This window comes from Ochotona princeps, chromosome X (genome assembly GCF_030435755.1).
Source record: "Ochotona princeps isolate mOchPri1 chromosome X, mOchPri1.hap1, whole genome shotgun sequence".
NCBI classification, from domain to species: domain Eukaryota; kingdom Metazoa; phylum Chordata; class Mammalia; order Lagomorpha; family Ochotonidae; genus Ochotona; species Ochotona princeps.
Window position 1 is genome coordinate 44,684,851 of NC_080865.1, and position 14,712 is coordinate 44,699,562.

The 14,712-nt window shown below is 38.2% G+C and overlaps 1 protein-coding gene across 3 annotated transcripts in view; it reads right to left on the reverse strand.

Annotated features, from left to right (window-relative positions):
* ZDHHC15 (zinc finger DHHC-type palmitoyltransferase 15) overlaps positions 1-14,712 on the reverse strand; it is a 110,511-nt gene that overhangs the window by 42,360 nt on the left and 53,439 nt on the right. For all 3 annotated transcript variants that reach the window (XM_058659051.1, XM_004592769.3, XM_058659052.1), the window contains exons 5-9: positions 11,853-11,922; positions 8,296-8,328; positions 7,434-7,554; positions 2,808-2,940; positions 1,042-1,168 (exon numbers count right to left, since the gene is read on the reverse strand). In XM_058659051.1, coding sequence (XP_058515034.1) covers positions 1,042-1,168; positions 2,808-2,940; positions 7,434-7,554; positions 8,296-8,328; positions 11,853-11,922 — 484 coding nt within the window. The remainder of the gene's footprint in view (positions 1-1,041; positions 1,169-2,807; positions 2,941-7,433; positions 7,555-8,295; positions 8,329-11,852; positions 11,923-14,712) is intronic.

Sequence of the window (14,712 nt, forward strand, 5' to 3'; positions counted from 1 at the left end):
AATTGAAATCTGAGTAAGTTTTGTATTTTCCATTTGCTATTACCTTATGCTTTTTCTCCCGTTCATGAATGTAATGAATTTAAAGTTGATAGGTTTTATTGAGAGCACTCCACAGAGAATGTAAGTTTACTGATTATTTGTGAATGGGCTTTGAGTTTTGTTTTTGTTCTTTATTCCTGAGAAGATTCACTGCATACTTCCATTTGATGAGGTGGTTGGTGGTGTGTGTGTGTGTGTATGTGTGTGATTGGGATCATCTTTACACACATGCACCATAATCAATGCTTCTCATGACACAGCTTTGTCTTATCATTTATGGTCAGGGTAGTAGGATACACCACATCTCAAATAAATAAGCCTATAGAACACTAACTGATGCAGAGGCAGTATCAGGGTAGTGAATGAGGAGAGAAAATATTCCTTAACAAAATGTCATCAAAGAGTGAAAATGAATTGTCCCTGTATGAAGAATATATCTAAGGGGACTGTAAGAAGGAAGCAAACAAACTGCTCCCAACTAGTCTAGCTGATGATTCAATCTGCCTCTCAAAGTCATTCAGAAGACACAAGCTTGCTCTGCTCATTTCTTGTTCACTGCTGTCCCTGAACTGTTGTAATTCTAAGAATTACAATCTGTTAATCTTTGTTATTGCTTTTTATTTTAATTTCTCTCTTCATACAAATAATATTAGCACTTCATGCCAAAATAGGAAAAGTGGAGTAAGGAAAAATAAGTTACTGCTTTTAGCATTTCTGTATTCATTTCTCCTTTGTAATTTTTTCTGCTGTATATATTTGTTCATATTTTAAACTAGTGCACACACCATTTGAGGTGTTATACTATTCATTTAAAATGTAGTAACCATTTCCCATATTGCCCACACACATATGCAACAGCAAATCCTCATTCTGTTGAGCATTTTCTTGGGGAATAGTTTTTCACATTGGACTGATAGCTGACATATACTACAATCAACATGGACTTTGCCACTTCAAGGCATGATCCAGCATCAACTTCTTTTAGTTGTAGTAATTACTTACCTGGACCCAATAGGTATTAACCAGAACTTCTTGTTATCTCCAAACACCTGCTGGATATTCTTAATGAAGCCAAGGTTAAACCCATTTTTCTCTGGGCCACTTGTAAACACTGGAGTGCAGAAGGCTTCTAGAAGAGGGTAGGGAAATTGAAGAAAAGATTTTTAAAAAGCAATAAAGGAATAGATTTCAGACAGTATGACTTTACGGTTTTCTAGGAATGTGACTTATTTATGATACATTTTTCCTTTGGTAGTAAAGGTCTCTCATTAGTTATTGCTAAATAGTAAATATCAGCTCACTGAAAAGACAAACTTGTTTTTCAAATGAAGAACCATGACTTTTACTTTCTACAAGGCAGGGGAAGCACATGACGGTAAAAATAATTAAGCAGCCATGGGGGTAATGTGTATTTTGCACTGCTGGATTCAAAGAGTAAGGGCATATATTTAACAGCATTTGATTTGAATCTAAATGGCCATACCAGCCAAATAGCTTCCATCTTTAGAGCTAAGTCCAAAGTAATGACATACAAAGAGATGATAATGACATTGATTTGGTTTTGAAACATTTTAGAAATGAAGATGTTCACAAAGGAGTCTGTAATGCAAAAAACTGAGTTGTACTACAGATAAAATGTCACTGGGCGAACTATAATCACCTCAAAGACTAAACAGAATTGGACCATGTTAGTGCAAATTATTTTTAGACACACATTTATCCCATTAAGCAAACGCATTCACTGTTGGACTCAGGCTGCATCTGACCATTTCCCATTTATTCTTCATTTTCAAACTCTGTTATCATGAAGCTTTTAGTACTTTTGTACTTTGCAGTAGATTTCTAAGCTAAATGTGCTAATTTACCACCCTAGCAACTAAGTGCTACATATATATTTGATTTAGAAAACGGGGGCAAATACTTTCTTGGCTGTTAACATTATCTGTGAATGATTTCCAATGAGTAGTGGCTTTCACACTAAACTTTTCTCAGACCTCTCCTAGCCAAACATCCAACACATGAATACTTTTTCTTCACTCCTTACGTAATAATTTGTGGACAGTGTAAATATTTGCTTCACCACAGTTGAAAAAAATTACTGTAGTGGACTCTATCAGAAATATAATTTTCCACGTAATAACAAAGTTTCGAGTATAGAGCAACCAACAGAAAAAAAAAAATTTGTACTCATTTCCTAGAGATTCACTTGGTCAATGTATTTAACCCCACAGTCCTACACAGCAACGTAATTATTAGAGATATTCAACAATTTAGTCTTTCTCGAGAATGTTGGATTCTTGTTGATTGGATTCTTTCTCAGGACTCTGATTCCTGATGTGCGCAATAAAATAGATTCTTCTATATTTATCGACCTCCTCCTTCTGTTATTCTCTTCTGTACTGATTCTCTCCTTTATTCCTTATGGAGCACACTATTTAGAAATCTTAAAACTATAAATCTGTGGTATTATCACCCAATATACACTATAAAAAGCAATGGTTATTTTTGTTTTTGTGTGGGCTTCATTTAGTAGTCGTCTATTTAGTCTGTAGTGTCATCAATGTGGCACTTCATTTTGATAAAATGTACTTGCATCAATCAGAGAGATCACTGGCTAAAATGCTTCATTAGAAGTTCTTCTCTTTTTTGGAACATCCACAGATCATCTAATATATATGTATATATATGTGTGTATATATGTGTGTGTGTGTGTGTGTGTGTGTATATATATATATATATTTTTTTTTTCCTGTGACACACAGTCTTACCTAAGGTAGTTTTGTTTCTGCTGACAAGCCAACAGTGGTAACCAAAGAGAATCACAAGGCTGACAAAAAACATACAGGCCACGAAGAGGAGAAAAAGTACATGGAACTTAGAGCGAACACTGGGCAATTCCCCCTGGAAAAGAAATAGTAAGCAAACAAAACAAAAGGTTAGAATATACAGCTTGGCTAGACTTCTATTTAAATATAGATCAGTAATTATTCGCATGTATAATTTAAGAAACTACATTTTGTAAGTTTTATGCAAGTATTCTTTCTATTGATGACCATGAATTTACTTTCATTATGGATATACACTTGACCAACAAACATTCTTGTGTAAGTGCAGTGCCGTGTAAAATATATAACATACCAGTTAGCAAAAGATAATGTGAAAAGGGCACACTCATGCCATAACTGGCATGCAACATTTAAAGCCTGTCCTCCATTAAGTTTGAGAATTACAAATCACTGACTAGAGGTGACCATGGGGTCTTATGGCTCATCCTCTTGTCTCAAGGTGAGCTATTCTGAAATTCTTTATATGTCATTTTCCTAGGACATATGTGTGTTGAAAATGTCACAAGGATTTATGTAGGAAGTTAAAACACATAGAATTTAAAAAATGTCCCACCTATAGGTCATGATTTGTCTTTAAAGTGGCTGCAAACTATGTGTGATTGTTTTTTCACAACTGACGTGGAATGTGCTGGTTTATTACATTCTGTGGAATAGCTGTCAAGCAGCGTTTTATGGGTAATTATAAAAAATAAGTAATATGTGGCTAAAGATTTTTTATAATTATTTGGGACACCTTTATTACATGTGGTGCCAAATTGCTTGCTTCTTCTTTGTTATACATACAATCCTGAGCAAGATGAGCGTTCTAAATTTTTTCAGCACTAATGGCATATAAAATTTTTTGTCTTCTGAAGAGAATGTTAGAAAACATGTTCAATATTGGAGTGACCAGTTGGGGGGATGGCTATTCTTTACTTCCTCCTGTTGTATGATGATCATTATTTTTGTGTGATGAATTGTTTGAGATATTTCCAAACGCTTTCGCTAATAAAGCTAGAGCTGATTCTAAGTGATCCTTCCTTTTCAAATGATAGTCTAGTGTGGAAAGGAAAAGTTGAGGCTTGGCAACATTTGATATGTTCAGAGTACAGATTTATTTTTTCTTCCAAGAGGCTATTTTTACTCATTTTTTTACATAAGAAAATATTGGGATTCTTCTGGGATGTATACATTTGAGGGGTGAAGATGAGGAAAAGTAAGCCAGTCAGTCAGATGACTTTGCTGTGGCGAGGTCTGAATGAAATTTTATAGGGCAAGAGCAGCCCAACAATAAGCATAGCGCAGACTTATTTGAAATGAAATCTACAAAATCTTGGCCTATGCACCCAAATTGAATAGGATTGGTTTTGTTTTCTGTATCTCTCCTGTATAGGAAACTTTCGTATATTGCTTTGCAGCGGTTTTCATCTTAATGGGGCTTTGCTTTCATGGTCTCTACTTTTTGAGTATGTTTAAAAAATATTTTAAAGCTCACATTTATTTTACTTATTTTTTTACATTGAAAAGGTCAATAAGAAATGGCGGGCAAGAGGGATGGACATAGTCAGTCTACACGCTGTGTGGCTCGGCTGGAAGTCTCCCTCCACTCTCGGGTTATTCTTGCAGAACTCCTTCAATGCCAAAGTATATCTGTTGTGCTGTGCCTGGAAAGAGTTCTCAGTATTAATCTTTTTCTGTGAGAAGGTGACAGCCTTAGGCTCAAAAAATATTTTCTTAGGAGATAATCATTCCAATTCACTCAAAGCAATAATCACCACAGGCAATGTAAGGAAATACTAACAGATAAATACTGCTATCTTCTGAAATAATTCATAGACTCTATGAAGAGATTCAAGGTCCAGGTGGGAGACAATATATAAAGGTACTTCAAAAACTTTGGGAAAAATGGAATTAAAAGTAAGTTTGTCTTGGTGCAATATTTTGAAATCTTAGTGTAAGCAAACACTGAGAGCAAAGAAATGGTCTGGCAGTCTTCTCAATTCTTTGTTATGAAACAGTAGTTTCTCTGTAGCAGAGTCATTATAGACAATAGGTCATGATACAGTGTGTCAGATTAATAGGTTTAGGGTTGACTTAAGTTCAGGCCTTGATCTGGGAACTTACAAGCTAGGTTAGCCTGGGAAACTCACTTAACTACTGTGAATCGCAGTCTGATCATTTCTCAAGGAGACTATGATTCTTGCTTTGCTGACTTCGTAGGATTGTTGTAAGGATTGGATGAGACAATGGATATGAAAGTACTTCAGAAACTATCAAGAACCCGACAAATGGAGTTGGTTGTTCTTCAGGACACAGTTTGTCCCCCTGATACACAGCTTTTAAAATACATGATAGTGTTTGCTGTTAATTTTAAGGGAAGACTCAACTTAAACTGAGAAAGCCAGCCCTGAAGCACACACTAACATGTTCACTGACTGAAGAGACTACAAAGAAGCTTTCCCCTGAACTATCAGTGCCCTTTTGATTATGAGGGCAAGCCAAGACAGGTTTTCACACCTCTCATCTGTCAGATGCGATCTAGTCTACCATGGAGGAAAGAAATGAGTGAAGTAGGAAGACAAGGCTATGTTTATACTTGGGACTGCTTGTTGAAAACTGGTACGTTTCTGGTGATTAATTCATAGCCAAATATCATCTTTCACAAATGAAAAAAAGCATACAGCTTGTGGCTGGCCTTGTGGTATTTGGACACTGCCTGACTAAAGGCAAAATGTGTGAAATGCAGTATTGTTTATTATGAAGCTAAAGGTGATTCTTAAACAGTAACCCACTGTGTTTAGGATCAAGAAAAATCTGTGGTGAAGACTGCCTGACACTTTTCCACTGACTGGATGAAGCTAACCCTCTTTCCATTTAGGATGGCAGCCTAGCATGTGGAAAGAATCCCACACAGGTCATGCAGATTTTGTGCTATGGAAAGGAGTAAAACAAAAGATGTAAGGGTGTGTGCCATGGTAAAGTATTTTGTAGCTGGAGAAAATTTATGAGAAAACATCATTTCTGATGTGGCTTTGTTTGGTACTCTGAGTTGAACAGCTTTTGAGGGCCATAGTATAATTCCTGATTCTTTTTTGTTTGCTTTTGTTTTTGCTTTCAGATGTATTTATTTTTATTGGAAGGTCTACAGAGAGGAGGAGACAGAGAGGAAGATCTTCCATCTGATGATTCACTCCCCAAGTGGCTGCAATGGCTGGAGCTGAACTAATCTGAAGCCAGGAGCCAGGAGCCACGAACGGGTGTCCAAATGAGATCATGGCGGCACATGCAAGGCAAGGACTTTAGCTGCTAGGCTATCGTGCCAAGCCCATAATTTCTGATTCTTAATGTTATTAAATATCCACATTGATTAAACAAATTTAAGAGACAATGGGAAGCAATATAATTTTCTACACTGACAAGGATCAAAGCACTAAGCGATAATTTGAATATTCCAAGCTATTTAAGTTTTAACTGCCTTGCCTTTACCTGTTTTTCTTGCCTTTATCTATTTTAGTCTCTATTCTGGTCGCAGGATTCGTGCTGTTTCCCTACTGCTACTCCAGCTGAGGTGAGATATTCCTGTTATACAGGATCTTGCGTGATAATCAAAGCTGTAACTAGCACCTCTGCCCACATCTGTCTTTTGTTATTCATGTTCAATCTGGACAGCCCTCACCACAGATGTTTTAGTAATAGTACTGAATTTGTGGGGAAGGGGTATCTTCCAGAGACTAGTAGCAAGCAAAAAGAATACATTTCACTCTACTAATACTAGACCTTGTATACACATATAAACGAAAATTATGCTTAAGGTTTTTATGGGGAGGGAAAATTCATGGGATGTGATTGATATCTTCAAGTTGAAGGAAAATGAAAGTGAGAATTTTTTTGTTGTTCAAAGATTCATTTTAGTCATTGGTATCATATTTTGAAAGGTAAAGCATGTTCAACACCTGTTTCATCTGTTCTTGGAAATGAGCCAGTGAAGCAAGTAACAGCCAGTATTAAATTCCAACTCTCGCCATTCTTAACTCGATGTTTTTCATACAAAGTTCAAAAGAGACTCCCCATTTTCTTTACAGTCATATGCAAAGGTGAGTCAGTATATTTTTCTGACCAGATGGAATTTTGCAACTGTCCTTTGCCCAAGGAAACAAAAAAAAATATTTTTTAAAACAACAGTTGGGGGAGTGGTTCTTAGGTAACTGAGGATTTAGAAATAGTTCCAACATTTTTCACATCTATAAGTAGTAAGAAGCGGATGTTAAAAAAAACTGATGGTAGATGTATACTATAAAGAATCACTGGGAGTCAAGAGGTAATCTCAACAGGAGGAACCTTAATAAGATTCTCATGTATAACAGAAACTAATTTAACTAGAATCTTTAGACAACAGCTTCCTAAATCTCAAGGTATTCAACATGGAAGACTTGGTTTTAATGCCTTTCCTTCTGGTTATTCTAGTCTTAGTAATTACAGAAACTAAGTATATGAATAATTAATAATTTCATAGATTGGAGTGGGTGTGCATTTGTTCTGGGAACATTTTTCAAGATTTTAAAAACTTACTCTCCAGTACTTGATGAAATAGCTGAAGACTGTTGTGGCAATGTATAGGCAGTAGAGAACAGAATAAGCTAAGAACTGAAGAAAAAATTTGTAGTTGGAAAATCCAATGCAGTTATTAACCCTAAAAAAGAACAAAAATTGGAATCAAGACCTATTGATTGAGAACACACTGGCACATTAATGTATGAAGGCATGGAAGCAGGTTCCTCTTGCTGCTTCATTATGCACTGTGTAGAAACTCAACAGAAATGGAAAGTTCTTAACAAGAACAGACTAGAAAAATCAGCTCACATCTCACATGTTTCTGCTTTCATTTAGAGGCACAGAAACATTTGGTCTAATAGTTCTGGGCTGATTACTATCACACCCAGACAAACCCAGATCCTAGTTGCTAAAAACCTATCACAGGCTCAACAGCTACATTTGGTAAAGCTATGGCATGTCTTCTTTGTAGCCAAGTGAATTCACAGTGATTCTCCAGGTCTGACATATCAAATCTGGAGAAGACATACAGAATTTAATGACTCAGAATATATCAAACATTAAGCCAGGCAGAAACAGAACTGAACTGGGTAATATTGAAGAGAACTACTTGTGCTATTTTTCATTACTGTGCTCTACTGCAAAAGTTAATGCACAAGAGGTAATTACCTTTGTGACTCCAGGAATTCACTACCCTACCTTTGCTAGTGTATTTATTCTTGCTTTAAAAGGCTACTCCTTCCCTTTCCTCCACATAAATATAAAGCCCAGTGAATTATCACAGCATAAATAGGTGTATGTTACAAATATGCATAAGAAAGTGGATGTATTGAATAACCTTGACCATCTCACAGGAGAGAAATGAATTGAAGGGACATACCAGGGGCAGTGGTGGTCCATTTTTAATACACACCTATAATGGGGACAAAATATAGTGTGATAAGTGAGGCCATGGAAATGAAGCAAGATCTCAAAACTGAATGCAACGTTTCATCAGTATTTTCACAGTGTTCCACTACACACATTGTAAGAGTTCCAGTACAGTGACTCCAAAACTACTGTGTCCTCAGTTCAAGAATGAGCATTCACAGCAATACTTTATCAGATAATGGCGGGAGTAAGTTACTTTCCTAGGAATTCACATTTTAAAAGAGATTGGGAGCTCTGGGATATTGATAGAGGAAGGTCCAGGAGATCTCTTTTTACTGTTCAACAACCATTTTTAAATGATCTAATTTATTTAGCAAACTGAGAAAGAGGGAAAGACCAAGAGAACAAGAGTGAAATCTTCTGTCTACCGGTTTACTCCCTAAATGGCCACGATAGCTGGGGCAGGGATAGGGCTGGGCCAGAAGGAAATAGGAGCCAGGAGCTTCTTCTGGATCTCCCAAAAGGGTACAGGGGTCCAATAAGGATGGATCAGAAGTGGAGAAGCTGAGATGTGAACTGGCACTCACATGGGATGTCAGTGTTGCACACAAAGGCTTATCTCACTATGCCACAGCACTGGCCCCCAATAATCAGTTTAATAAGAGTTTAGCTCAGCAGCTGAGATCAAAATGGATTCAAAGGTACCTGGATTTGAATCCCAGTTCTGCTCCCAACACCAGCTTTCTGTCAATGCAGAACCTGGGAGGTAGTGGTGATGGCTCAAGTGATTGGGCTGCTACAACTTACGTGAGAGACTGGAATTGCATTTCTGGCTCCTGCTTCCAGCCTGAGCTCAGCATCAGCTGTAGTGGGCTTTTGGAAAGTGAACTAATACATGGGCTCTCTCTTTCTCTTTCCCTCTGTCTCTCCATGTATCTATTTATCTTTTAAATAAAAATATAACAGCTTCATAGAACTACAGAAGAAAATATATGAAAAGAGGAGGATACTGTAGTGTAGCAGGTAGAGAAGCTGCCTGCTACACTAGAATCCCATGTTGGTGCCATTTCTGTCCTGGTTGCTCCACTTCTGATCCAGCTCTCTGCTAATAACCTGGGAAAGCAGTGCAGGATGGTACAAATCTTTGGGACTCTGCTAGTCATTAGCAAGACTCAGCTGTAGCTCTAGTTCCTAGCTTCAGCCTGGCTCAGCTCTGGCTGTTGCAATCATCTCTGGAGTGAACCAGCAGATGGAAGATACTCTCTCTCTTCCTCTTTGTAACTCTATATTATAAATAAATAAATAAATAAGTCGATAGTTTATCAGAAAGCCAAATTCACAGAGAGAAAAAAGAGGACACACCAAACACCCTCACAGAAATCTTTCATCCGCTGATTCACTCTCCATGTGGCTGCAGTGGCCGGAGCTGAGCCAATCCGAAGCCAGGGGCTTCCACATGGGTATTGGGTGAGCTGTCCTCTACTGTTTTCTCAGGCCATAAGCAGGGAGCTGGAAGGGAAGTGGAGCAGCCAAGACATGAACCGGTGCCTGTATGGGATCTCTATGAGTGCAAGGCGAGGATTTAACCATTGAGCCACATTGCACTGAGTCCGTAAATATTTTCTTTTTAAAGCAGAAAACTTAGGGCTTTCACCTGTGTTTGAATCAAGACTTAAAGTGATATGTTAGAGCAAGCACTCAGGAAGAAAGTATACTGATTATATTTATTAGCATAGACATGGTATTTTATAAAACTGGAAGAATTTGAATTCCAAAATAAAATAGTATTGGGTTATAACAAAAACATTTAAAAATGAACATCCATTCCATCAAACTGGTATAAACAGATAAACTCAGGAGAAGAGACAAATCCTCTACACATAAGAGTTACAAATTATGGGCCCGGAATGGTGGCCTAGCGGCTAAAATCCTCGCCTTAAAAGCGCCAGGATCCCATATGGGTGCCGGTTCTAATCCTGGCAGCCCCACTTCCCATCCAGCTCCTTGCTTGTGGCCTGGGAAAGCAGTGGAGGACGGCCCAAATTCTTGGGACCCTACACCCGTGTGGGACACCTGGAAGATGCTCCTGGCTCCTGGCTTTGGATCGGCTCAGCTACAGCAGCTGTAGTCACTTGGAGAGTGAATCATCAGACGGAAGATATTTCTCTCTGTCGTTCCTCCTTTCTGTATATCTGACTTTACGATAAAAATTAAAATATAAATCTTTTTTTTTTTTTTTTTAAAAAAAGAGTCACAAATTACTAAAGAAGATCTTTCATTTTCATGGAGAGGGAACATCATTCCTCTAGTGTAGCCTGGGTATAGTGACTTCCCCTCCAAAGATTATATTATAGAAAGGTAGAGAAGAGTAGTAATGTTACAGTTAAGAAGCCTCAGAAACACTGCCCAAATCATATGATCAATATTAACAATGCAGTGATGACATTTATATTGTATCACAGATATAATGTAGTAACAACGAAACTTGACCTCTGAGGCCTTTTCCCACAAATCATATTGCTGTAGTCTGATAATCATCAGAAAAACATCAAACAAATCTTAGTTAAGGGATATTCTACAACATGTCTGATCATGAATCCTGAAAATTGCCACAGTGATCATAAACAAGTGAAGACTGAGAAAACCTGGCAGCTAAGAGCTGCTAAGACAGGGTAACTGTGCAAGCTGATTGGGGTGACAGATTGTGCCAGACCCTGTTTTGGCAAACATACATGTTGGCAGTGAATATCTGGGCAAACAGAGACTGTAAGGTGGACTATGTCAGCCAGTGGATTCTGGAGAGATTTCAACGTGCTTGGAGTGGCGAGATCGGCAGCAATTCAGAACTGTAGGACTATCAAAACCACTTGAGCAGTGCCCTCAGAGCATGCCCCACATTGGGGCCCCTGGGTTGGCTGGGAGGCTGGGTATGGCTTCTCCCTTTATTTCCTCCTTTCTCCCAAATACAGGAAGGAAAAAAGAGAACGTGGAAACAATGTTATTACCCACTTTCCTCAAGTCCTTGATCCTTTGCGCCCTAATTAAGCATGTAAAGATGATCAAAATTTAAAAAAATAATAATACAATAAAATAAAAAGTGAAATAAGATAGGATGACTACTAAATATAATGTGATATCCTGAATAGAATCCTGTAACAAATAAAGGACATTAGGAAAAACTGAGGAAACCACAATAAGGTATGGACTTCCATTACAGATAATATATCACCATTTATTTATTAATTGTAACAAATGTATCCTACTAAAGTTACATGTTAATGATAGAGGCAAATGGGTATGGCACATATGAGAACTAGTACCACAATAAATACAAAATTGTTCTAAAATAAAAAAGTTCATTTTTAAAATGTAGTTTTATTTCTTTTTCCTACCTTTGAAACACTTTGAAGCATCATCATCCCTGTGAGGGTATTTGGCATGTGCTCATTATACTTAACAGAAAAAGCTCTTATCGAGGCATGGTTACAGGTTAGGATCAATTGTTTTGTTGTCTAGGCAACCATCCATGGCCAAGCTCAGCCTAGAGGAAATATGGCTATCACTTACATGGCACAGACAGAGCAGTGGTGGCAGCGATCTGGCTTGATCAAATGGCACCGGTCACAGAATCGTACAGCTATAGGAAAAAAAAAGAAGGTAATTATCACCTATTAGGCCTTGTATGAGACCTTAGATCTTAGTAGCCTATCTAGATGGTTTGTTATGCACTAAATATGGCTTGTTATGCAGATAAACACTTTTGATGATGCCAAGGAAATGGCAAATCACATGGAACAAATGTGGTATGTGATTTGTTTCCTCATTGAATCAGACTTTAAAAGCAGCTTTTGAATATGAAGGATACAGGAGAATCAAGATGGTGGAATAGGGTAAGGACACATTTAAACAGACAGAGAAACATTTAATCAGGATGAAGCAGAGAGGACACATTACAGGAAATAGGAGAGGACAGAACAACAGCAGAGGGGTACCTGGAGACTAACAGACACAGGAAAGCAGCGAAAACAATGGTGTGGTGCTGCAATAATCCAGTGGCATCCAGCTAACGGCGACCTGACCTCTACCAGCAACTGAAACTCCACCAGCAACCAAGTGGGAAGGGACTTTAACTGGGAGCTTGGGAGGTTAACCCAGACAAAGAACTGTTCATCCTGCTGGTCTGTTTGATTTGACCAGGAGCAGAGAAAGAGCAATAGATCCCAGACGGGCAGTGCAAAAACAGGGTGGATTTCACAGGCCAGTCAGCCCCTAGGGTCGAATTGGGCACCGTTTTGCATAAGGAGGCAAAGGCAAGGGAAAGGAATGAACATATGCTGAGCTGGGAGTGAGCTCATTTCTGACTCGGTGAACTGCAACGTGGCATTCTACAGATTCCACCCAAGATAGGTCTGGGTAGCCCTCAGATCTGATGGCCAGCAGATCAAAAACTCTAGTAGGGGCACGTCAGGTGTCATTTTAAACAGTGTGGCAAAAATTTAGGACTGCAGGGGACAACAGTGAACTGCGCATGTGCTGAGCTCATGAGAACTCACTGAGTTCAGTGGATTGCACTGGTCCCACAGGAAAATAATACCGACTGTGGCACTGTATGGGTCAAAATAGGTCCGTGTGGCACCAAGACCTAACATCCAACAGGTTCCAGCAAGATCAGCACCACCAACAACCTAGCTACATAGGACACCTGGTGTCTCTCTAATCCTGGGACCTGCTCCAATCCAAAGTGGGAGAAAGGTTGTACAGACAACAGTGCAACCTCAGCACGATAGCACAGGAGGTGGAGAGTGGTGAGCCAAGAGCTGGTGCTACAGAGACCATGGTGGAATTCTCACATAAGAACCCAGACCTGGAACTCACTGGAGGGAATGGCACAATTGGCGGCAAGCAAAGAGACACGTACCAATGGCAATAAGTAAAATCGAACTGTAGGCCTGTGGGTAACACAGCTTAGAAACCTGCCCCAAGGAAGAAGTACACTGACCGAGAGCAAAAGAAGAGACAAAGGCACAATGAATGTTACTGAAGACTCCCCTGCAAAGGAGCAAAACCCTATGAACTTCAGAGTTAACTGAGGAAGACATCGAGAAAATGGGGGACACAGAATTCAGAAAAACCATTATAAACCCTCTGATTAACAATGAGAAGCTAATGCAAGAGTTCGAGAAGTTTAAGGAATATGTTACATATGTTAAATATGTTATTTAAGGAATAAGATATAGCAGCAATAAAGCAAATCAAGGCTGATATATCAGAAATGAACACAGTGGAACAAATTAAAAGTACATGGAGAGTCTCAAAAACAGAATGAAGCAAGCAGAAGAAAGAATCTCAGAATCCTGCCACCAGGAGGAAGCAAACAAAAAGCTGGAAGCAGAGCTGGATCAGGCCAAAAAAAGGATTCAGGAATTGAAAGACACCATTAAGAGACCAAATATAAGTTACGGGAGTCCCAGAAGGTACAGAAAGAGAAACTGGTTTTACAGATATATTTAATGAAATAATAAGGGAAAATTTCCCTAATCTAGAGAAAGAATTGGGAAACAACATCCAGGAGGGGCACAGAACTCCCAACAGGCTTGATCAAAAGCGATCTTTACCAAGATACATGATCATCAAGCTCTCTTCAATTGAACATAAGGAAAATATCCTTAAAGGTGCACGTGAAAAAAATCAACTGACATAAAGGAATGCCAATTAAAGTCACAGGAGATCTCTCACAGGAAACTCTATAGTCAAGAAGAGAATGGAATGGCATATTCCAGATTCTAAAAGAAAAAAAAAATGTTGGCCCAGGATAACGTATCCGGCAAAGCTTTCTTTCATCTTTGAAAATGAAATAAAATTATTCCACAGTAAAGAATAGTTAAAAGAATTTTCCTCTTTCAAACCTGCCCTACAAATGATACTTCAAGATGTTCTTTTGACAGAGAAGAGAAATAGCACCCAGCAAAACTGAAGGCAAATGTGAAGAGCACCCCAGAAAAAATAACAACAGATAACTAAATCAATGAACAACCCATTCGTAAAATGACAGGACCAAATTACCACCCATACATATTGACCCTGAAAGTAATTGGGTTAAGCTCAATCAAATGTCATAGATTAGTAGACTGGATTAAAAAACAAAACCCATCTATTTGTTGTCTAGAAGAAACACATTTCACCAACAAAAATCAGCAGAGGCTATATCTCATGAATTTTGATGTTTTTATTTTTGTTAGTTTCATCTCTTCAAAACAGTTTCTTGTGATTAAAGTATTCAGTGACTCATAGATCATACAGTAGCATCATTTTCTTCAAGAAGGTTCTTGATTTTCTTTTTCATTTCTTCAGCTACACATTAGTCATTCAGTAGCATTTTATTTAACTTCATGGTGTTGTTAATTTCTTTTTTTCCTATTGATTTTGT